At 44.7% G+C, this 9618-nt stretch overlaps 1 protein-coding gene across 1 annotated transcript; it reads left to right on the forward strand.

Moving 5' to 3' along the window:
• The first annotated feature begins 1524 nt into the window (after positions 1 to 1524).
• LOC119442841 (zinc transporter ZIP1-like) lies at positions 1525 to 8989 on the forward strand. The gene is given in 5 exon segments (XM_049662417.1): positions 1525 to 2111; positions 2484 to 2700; positions 5201 to 5402; positions 6126 to 6320; positions 6322 to 8989. Coding segments are annotated over 4 exon segments (993 nt in total). The 5' UTR covers positions 1525 to 2111; positions 2484 to 2578; the 3' UTR covers positions 6796 to 8989.
• Positions 8990 to 9618: the final 629 nt, after the last annotated feature.

Below are 9618 nucleotides of genomic sequence, written 5' to 3' on the forward strand. Positions count from 1 at the left end.
CTGAACTTTGACTGTCGTGACAGACTCATCGAGTAAAAAAATCGGAAGGGAATCAAATAACCCCACCCGCCGTGGTTGCTCAGTGGCTATGGTGTAGGGCTGCTGAGCACGAGGTCGCGGGATCGAATCCCGGCCACGGCGGCCGCATTTCGATGGGGGCGAAATGCGAAAATACCCGTGTACTTAGATTTAGGTGCACGTTAAAGAACCCCAGGTGGTCCAAATTTCCTACGGCGTGCCTCATAATCAGATCGTGGTTTTGGCACGTAAAACCCCATAATTAATTTTTTTTTTAATCAAACAACCCCGCAGGCTTTTCCTGCTTGTTCACGCAAAGGGGGAAAGCAGCGAAAGGCTATATGATGCGACGTTAACGTATTGCATATGGCTTGAAAAAGTCGCACGGAATGTAACACTGCGCGTCGGGCACGCGCATTTTAAATCTTTTTCACTTTCACGCGCACGCCCAGCATGTCGCACATTTTCCGACAAAAACATCTAAAAAAGCTCTTGAGTTATACGCCCTCAAGGCGTTCATCAAAGTATACTCCGGTGACGCCAGAGGTGGACTGAGCTGAAACACAATAGCATATTTGATTAACCGTACTTTCTGCTACATAATGTTTCCAACAACATCTGTGTAACGCCTTCGCGTAGACCAAGACGTCTATAGCCGTTTGTAGCCGTTCCGAGAAGTTTTCAAGACGCTTTGTGTTTCGTGGGTACGACGCGAAGCTCTTTCTCAAAAGTCGGAGACGTAAAAAATACAGTTTGAATGCTCGCGACGCCTGCCGGCTACGTACTTTCAAGTACGGCGGAGCGGGGAAATGAGTCCAGACTACGGGCCCATTCACACTTGCGACTATATAGGCGAGGTCGCGCGACCGATTGCGACTGGCGACCAGAAAGCTACTCAAGACGAACGATGTTCACACTGACAAATGCGACCGACGAGTCGTTAAATCGAAATGTCTCACGATATGCCGTTCACGTTTGCTTGAAATGTCATCGCCGCGTAAAATAAGCGTCAGCGGACGTCCTGTTCCTTCGCATCTGATTGGTTCAACTACAGTGTACTAGTAGTTCAACTGTTTTGCGACTGCGGCCGCGCGACTGAAAAATCGAGCAGTGAGCAACTGGCCCGAAACGGTCGCATTTTGAGGAAAGCGATCATTCGCGACTACTTGCATAGCCGCCTATATATTATATAGGAGGCTATGCTACTTGCGACTAACTTGGTCGCAACCTCGCCAAGTCGCAAGTGTGAATGGGCCCGTACCCCTGCTGCCACCTCACGCAAAGCGCCGGCAACTCGAGAGCCATCGCGTCATGGGCGGCGCATTGGTGGAGCGGCGCCGTTTGGCCATATCTCCTATTCTACCACCGTGCTAAGCGTGCTCCATAGAATAAAGAACCAACTTTGCTCTACACAAAATTGACAAAATGTTCGAGCGCGAAAAGCGCGAACGCTTAGTATGGTGGCTCCATCTGTTGATTTTCTTTGTTGGTTCTTTATTCTATGGTGGCACTACGCATTTAATTTCTTAGTTGCCTTGCGAAGTTACTATTCCTGCCTCAACACCTAAACATATGCTTCGAGGACTTAATGTTTTAAAAATTTGAACATACAAATTTTTAGACCAATGTAGTGCAATGGCCAGGTTGTCAGATGCCGCCTCCGTCGCTGAATCGTCTGCCCACCCGCCTCTTGTGTGAAGCTGCCAGCGATCACGCACCTAAAGTTTACAAAATTGTTAGTTTTTCACCGCTTATCAACCTGCTGTGATGACATGAACCGGTTCGACGGAAAAAATCCTGCAACGAAGAAGCTGACAGCGTTGCTGCTAGTGCGTCTCACGATGTCATCCGACGTTGTGCATCAATGTTTTTAGCCTTTACCGAGTTTAGTGGCTGGCTGCCACTGCGACTGACAGTGCGTGAACAACGTTCACTCGTCTCGTGCTCGGCCCAAAAACAAATGCCGGACCGCAGTACAACCCACAGCTAACAACAAGCCGTGCTCCTACTCTAGGTGTCGGGACATTCTCGGAGCTGACCATCCCCACTGTGTAGCTTATGTGAATGTCAGCTGCTGAGCTGTACTGCACAGAGTGAGTCGTCGTTATGGTGTTTTGTAATGTCTGTACATTTTATGTGCTGTGCGTTGTGGTGATGCGCAAGCGTTTTGTGTGCTGAGTGTGGGACCCGACGCTGACACGAATGCATGATTTTGTCGTCGTGACTACGGGACTGGACGTCATCTCGCGCACGAATGTATTAGTGGCCTTCTTGGGTCGCGCACTTTAGTATGACCATAGGGAGTTTTAGATTTTGCGTGCCTAAAGCACCTTTGCGTGCTGAAAGCGCCACTACCGGCTTACGTTCCGAGTTTCCTACACACGTTGGGAGTAACGTGCGCAGATACTTATATCGTCTAGTCATGTGCGCGGGGCGTTTCATAAGACGTCTCCTTCTCGGTACAGGTGGCTGGATCTCTCCGCCTGGTTCAAATTAACGCCCCCCGCAGGACGTGGTGTTCGCTCGCGGCAGAAGCAGCAGCTCTCTCCTGTCAGTCAACATGGAGCTTCGCCCCCTCAAGTATCTCGTGGTTTTCATGGTTTTTACCTTCTCCGCGACCCTGGTGTTCCTGCCCCTCAGTCTCTCGCACAGAATTCGTCACATGCGGGACCCGAGGCGGAGGTGAGTCACAACACAGGTCGCGCATGCGATCATGTAAACTGGTAGCGAAGCTTCCACTGAACCCACATGTCCAGAAAATGGCAGCGTGTTGCAACCATCGCCATCTCTGTGTCGAGGGGACAACTTCTGGCAAGAAAAAAAAATAATAATAATAATGAACAAATAATAATTAAGTACAAAAACGTTCCTTGGCGCAAATGTTTAAATTTCTTCGAAGTCGGGCATTTCGACCGCTGCTTGAAGCTTTTTTGTTTTTTTTCCTTTCTCTTCCTTCTATTTTTTTTTTTTTTTTTTTTTTTTCTGAGCTTACAGCTCACCTCAGCTATGGTGGCTAGAAGGCACCATACCTCAGCTTATGCACCAGCGTGTCTCTTTAAGAGTGTCTGAAGGAGATCATAATTAGGCTGGTTCACGTTCCTTAAGAACAAGAGGACTAAGATGAAATGAACAGTGGCGCACCGACGGGGGGGGATTCAGGGGCTGTAACCCCCCCCCTGAGGCCCACTTAGCCTCCCCTTTTGTTTAACCCCTTTTCTTTCCTTACGCATTTGAGTACTGCAACTAAGATGTAAGGCGCGCAATCGTCTGAACACTCGTAAAAAGCGCATTTTTTGACAATTTGCCGTGAAGAAATCGAAATTAGCGCTGTTTAGATGGTATTGGCAAACTGTCAACCCCCCCCTGGCAGAGATCCTGGGTGCGCTACTGGAAATGAATGACAGTACGAAAGAGGTTTCAAAAGCCGCTTCACTTTTATTGGGATAGAAATAATACCAAAATACATGACTGACTAAGAAAATATGTTTCAATAGATGAAAAGTACTATGGCCGACACACACCCACAATATTGCAACACGTGCAAAACCTACTCACAGAATCCACAGAGCACTCGAAATTATTTGCAACTCCATGTATTCATGAGACAGTTATCAAATGTGACAGCATTGCACCATATTACCATTCAAAAAGCATTTCGACCTACCAATATTGCTGACTGTAGTACGCTTAGAGCTTGTATTACAAAGAGTGAACAAATGCTGCACAGTGTATCCCCGTGTAGTGCTCTGCTTTCATCGTCACGGCAGGACACAGCACTTCAAATGCAGCAGTATCAAGATGCACGATAATGCAGGGTCTGCAGTCGCATCTTCCTATGCCAATAAATGCCGTGTGCTAACTCCAGCAAAATTTGAAGTGAAGAGCATACCACACGCCCAACACGCAATGAAATTAGAAAAAACTTGCACCGAACCGCCGCGCTCAATTGACCAGCACCATTTCGCACGGCATAAAAGCTGTACAATGGCTTGTACAGACTGGCCAAATTTTGTGCCAAAAGCACTAGTCTGTAGGGGTCAACATGAGCCAACCTTTATATTGTAAAATAGAGAAAACGTATAGTTGCTTTTTTAGGATGCCAAATTAAATTATCTCGCTGAATTGTTTTTTTTATTTAGCAGTATTCTGATTAAGCATTTTTGAAAATGTTTTTCACATAGCTTTATTTCAGTGTTTGTCCCCACCTCACCTAGTCGTGTTTAATCCCACTTCACTGCATGATGTCTCTAGCTACAAGTTTTTCACACTCCTTTAGTTCCAAGTTTCACAACCTATATGGTTCGACCTTGCTGTTACCTTGCGCAGTGAGCATGCGAAGGCATAGGCATATGAGTATGCGTGGAGAGTTGTAGAATTTTCAGCTTGGGCCTGCTGTGCTAAGCTTGTACCGAATCCCCTCTCCTCCTATCTCACATTAAAGCACTGCTGCTGCTAAACAAAACTAAATCGTCGTCGTGAATAAAGATAAAAATTGTAAATCAATCAGACTGACCTTACAGCTGTCATTTTTACGAGTAACTACAATATGGCTTGAACAGTCTTTTGTAGCTGGATCAGATTATGTGTCATCCAGTAATGAATTAACCTAGCTAAGCAATGTACCAATACACTTGACTACTTATGCCATGGCTAGACAGAGGTGCTCATAAAAGATACACTAATGAAGAGCCTGTTTCAGGCAGATCAAGTGGTGGCTCCTTGTAGTTCTGTTCACAGCACCGCACAAGAACTATAACATAGTCTGCTGTTTCGCTTGACTCAGATGGGCAGCTCAGTACAAGAGGCAAGTAATGCATCTTAACATTGTATTTCACAGCAAGCACCGCCAAATTACACCTTTTTGTGAAATTAGTGAGCACACGAGTAAGCAGTTTAGCCAGAACAGTCGCATACACCTGGCTTGTTCATTTGTGCCACGCTCCAGATGTGCATAAACAAGAGTATTAATTTGGGCCAGTGGCACATAGTTGGGTGAAGAAACAGTGATTTAGAGCAGGAAAAGAGATGACAGACACAGTACTCACGCCTGTCATCTCCCCTTGTCCTGCTCGAATGCACTGATTCTTCACCCAAGTATGTGCAGAGGCATTAGATCTGCAAATTTAGTCGCAGTGCCAGAAATATGCACTGAAACAGAACTTTTGCTTCTCCCTACTTTCAGACATGTCTATCAGACAGCAGTCTCACTTGTGAGCTGCTTTGGTGGTGGTGTTTTTCTCGCTACATGCCTACTTCATCTGCTTCCTGAGGCACGCAACCAGTTTAACAAAGGCATCCTCGACCATTGGGAAAATGTACCAGACTTCCCATTCGTAGAGTTCCTCTGCATTGGAGGCCTGCTCCTTGTCCTCGTAATTGAGCAGGTGAGTGCTTGTTTAACTGCTAACATTAAAAGTCACCGACTGACTCGTGTAGCTGAACTTTGTCATAGCATAAACTGCCGTAGCATATGATCAAATACAGCAAAGTATGTCATCCTAAGTTCTGGTTGTTCATACTATTTTCTGCACTAGCTCTGCTGCAATAAAAGTAGAAATTTAAGGTGCACCAGGTCATAAATAGCGTTCAGTGTTATCATTTTAAACCAAACAAATACGCCAAATTATTTTTCCGGAATTAAGTTTTAACCAAGAAAGGGGGGTCAGTGAAAGCTAATTTGCCAAAAAGCAAAGATGGTGTTAGGAAGTACAGCTGTGAGCCTGCTGCACTTTGATGCAAGGAGCCTGGCAAAGTCAGAGGCACGCATCAGCCTGCCACCGAAGCAATCTTAAATTTTTCAGTTTTTTTCTTATTTGGGCCCAGAAAGCAGCCCCTCTGGATCTGCCAGAGTTTAGGGGTCAGAGCACTTCCACTGAGGTAAACTTTCATCGGATCTGTGAGCATATGCCAAGATTTTTAACTTATCTTGATTATTCACGAAGGTATTGCTGCTTCACTAATGGAAAGATGTGTGTTGCTGCAAGCATCAGTAACCAGTGTGACCCCTCGTTTACCCAAACACAGTGAGCATGTTGAAAAAGTATGTGAACAGATGTCTTGCAAGTGATCAGACTGCTTTGAGGCTCAAACATTTTTCCTTTTAATAGGTGACACTTTTCTGGAAGGAAATACAATCAAGGGCCACTTATAATACCTCGTCTCCATTTGGCCGGGACACACCTGTGGCGAGCTATGGTAGCCTCCAGCAGTCAGACTCATATGGTGACGGACTTGTGCGTGGTGTGGCCGATCACACCTGGTGTAGAAGATGCAGAGGCAGAGGAGCGTGCTATGGAATCCATCCACGGAGACCCCAACTCTCACTCCAGCCTCCGGTCCATAGTGCTTGTGCTGTCCCTCTCACTGCACTCAATCTTTGAAGGAATCGCCATAGGCTTGCAGCCAAATGTACAGCTCCTGCTTCAGATCCTGGCAGCCGTGTCCATACACAAGAGCATCCTAGCTGTTACCCTAGGAATCAACCTGGCGCACAGCCGGCTCGGGCGTTGCGGCATTTTCGCGAGTGCAATCACCTTTTCACTCATGGCTCCCCTTGGCATGGTGTTTGCCATACTGCTTATGCAAACGGACACTGGAGAAGCAGCACTGTTGAGTGGCATTCTTCAGGGCTTGGCGTGCGGGACGTTCCTCTATGTGACTTTCTTTGAGGTGCTGCCCCACGAAATGAGCCACACGCATAACAGGCTGCCAAAGGTGCTCTCTATGGTCTTGGGTGTTAGCACCATCACAGTGCTGCTCTTGTCTCTTCCTCACTGATCACATATCTTTTAATTGCCTGCTACTGATGATGCCTGCTAAAGCTTTGCCTGTCGCTGCGTGGCTCATTGCAGGCAACAGTGTGGTTCCGTTGGTTGGTATATAATCTAGACGGGCCTTTGCAGCTCCATTGAAAGTGCTGTGCCCTATTGTTGCTACCGTTCAGTGCATGGCCCAGACCTACTGCTGCTCAATTGAAAGAGTGAAATATTATCAGCGCGTACAAGAGGTGAAAGATGTTTCAATAGATTGCAGCTAATATGTGCAGCATGAACACAGTAAGCGAACCAAAAACAAAATCTGCACAGTATAGTGTGCAGCTCTTTCTAAAGCTAGCAACCTGATTGCCTTTGAACTCGTGCTCCCATTTAAAAAATTTAATCACATGCACAGATACCCTAACAATATGGAATGTAAGTAGTGGGAAGCATTCATTGCCAGTTGGGGTACCGTGTCCAGGTTATCACTTATATCCACGATATTGGAATATCTCTTGTAGTTCTCACCGAATTATAAGAAATATGCCAAAAAGCATTAGATGTAATCTGAGTGGTGCAGAATGGCCATTTCAGGCAACAAAACAATTTTCTATATTTTCTCATGTTTTTTTTTTTTGTTTTTTTTTCTGTGACATACTCAGCAAATTTTCCTAATGGTGCATTCTATCTTCACATGTTGCAACTATTGTAGAAAGTGTACCCATCATTGCATTATGTCTGTGGCTCCAAGTTAGAATAGAGAACTTGCCATGTGAATCAAGAGTAAATGGAGCACATTTCGCATTTGCATGCATAGTCCAGTTCCAAGCTATATTATGTGCAAATGCAGCTGTGTCACAGTACTGTGTTTTGTTCACCATCTATACTCTCCAGTACAACTTAGGCTGTGATGACAGCTGTGAGGCTGCTACGGTTTTATCTGGACCAAGCAACAAAATTAAAGGGCACTTGGAACACCCAGTTGCCTTTGAAGCCACTTCACTGAAAGCAGGACCAAATTTTTCAACAAATGAGTAATAACAAACGATTGTGCCTTGAGATGGGAGTATGCAAGAAGTGTATATATTTTCTAAGCTGTGATACATAATGATTGTAGTGACCTATTCAGTGTGCTTATTGTAACATGACTGCTGTAGTTTGTTGTACTATTAAGTATAACCACGTGCAGTGCCCGGTGTGTCTTTTCACTGTATATTTAGATTTTTTTCCCCATTTAGTCCAGGCACAATCATACTTGCAGGTATTAAAAAAACGTATTGCTGCAGCTAGCTTGGTTTACATTCAGAATGGATTTTTTCCTTACTTATTCTGATGCTATTGCAAGTAATTGAGCATAGTGTTGAAGCCATGCAAAATTCATTTGTGTATTGCAAGGGTTCCCAAGTCCCTACTTTTTGGGCTTGCAAATAGCAGGGATTCGATAGGTGCATCTAGTCAGCTCAGTAGATTCCAGTTATAGCTCAGTAGCTCATTCCAGTTACAGGAACTTTATTATATAACAGCCATGGTGGCAGTTGCCACAACTTTCATGCAACCGTGCAACTTTCATGGAACTGTGCTTTTTCTATTTAATTAACCGTCTGTACATGGTGCTTTCAAGCTTGAATGCTTTGCATATATAAAATTTAAGATGATATTGACACTGCAACTTAATGCAGTCATCTTAATTCTCTAACAGACAAAATCTGGCACCTTGGCTCTAAAAGTCCTTTTTTTTTCTGCCATGTTATGACCAATACTGTTCACTGAGTTACATCGAATGAACAGATTTAAAAAATATATAGACATAGTTTCTGACTTTGTTTCATGTTCCATCATCGCCTCTCCTCACCCTACTTTAACCTTTGCAGAATGAAATCTACGTTGGAACTTGCATAAAGCTCAAATTGCTTCGCATGCAAGCAGACAGTGTTGGTTCGGACATTTGTATGTTGTTCTGAAAAGCTCTGTAGTGTGTTGCCCCTGCAATGGCCACCATGAAAAGTGAATCTCATTGGCACAGTTGTTATGCATAAGCTTTGTTCGCACCTGTAGCTTAGTTATTCTACCTTCAGTGCTGTTCTTTAATCAGTCGCATTAGTTGCTGCTTTTGTACCGCTCTGAGCACAGAATTGTTTTGATACTGAAAATGGGATGTGCCTTTTAACATGTATGGGCAGTGTTGTACCAGTGAATAAACGGAGCTGTTGATTTTTTTTTTTTTTTTCGTTGCTACTGGATCTTTTTTTTTCTTGGCTAGTCAGGTAAGTTGAAATGGTGCAACGTTGTTTCAGCCATGTGGTTGGGATTCTGATCACATGTTCCGTGCAGGCACAGAAATAAACGTGGTATATGGTCTAAAAGTACACTTCACTCCTGACACATACTCGGAAAGAGGACATGCATAACACTGTTATATTTAGCATTGAACTAGTGCTGTATGTATTTTTTGTGTATGTGTTGTCCAGAGTAGTCAAATTTCCTTATGCAGCACAAACTAGATTGATGCCCTATGTTGCTGAATAAACAAGCAACGCACAAGTGCAGCTTGTGTGGGTTAAAAAGACCCCAAACCATCTCCAAAGCTCTGAACGTGCGTAAACACATGCGTATTGTTTATAATATACTGCGATCACCTTTGGAAAACATGGCAGCGCTACGCATGCCCAGGGAGGCCACAAATTCAGAAAACAGTGTCGTGCTCCTCTCGGGGCGTTTCCAGTCTCTTCACCCATCAAGATGCCAGAGATGTCATGCGCATGACGTCAACAAGGCAAAATCTCTCGGTCAATCAATGAAGGACGAGAGCACCGATGTAATGAGAGCCAAGTGTGCGTTCTCGGAA

Source organism: Dermacentor silvarum, chromosome 2 (assembly GCF_013339745.2).
Source record: "Dermacentor silvarum isolate Dsil-2018 chromosome 2, BIME_Dsil_1.4, whole genome shotgun sequence".
NCBI classification, from domain to species: domain Eukaryota; kingdom Metazoa; phylum Arthropoda; class Arachnida; order Ixodida; family Ixodidae; genus Dermacentor; species Dermacentor silvarum.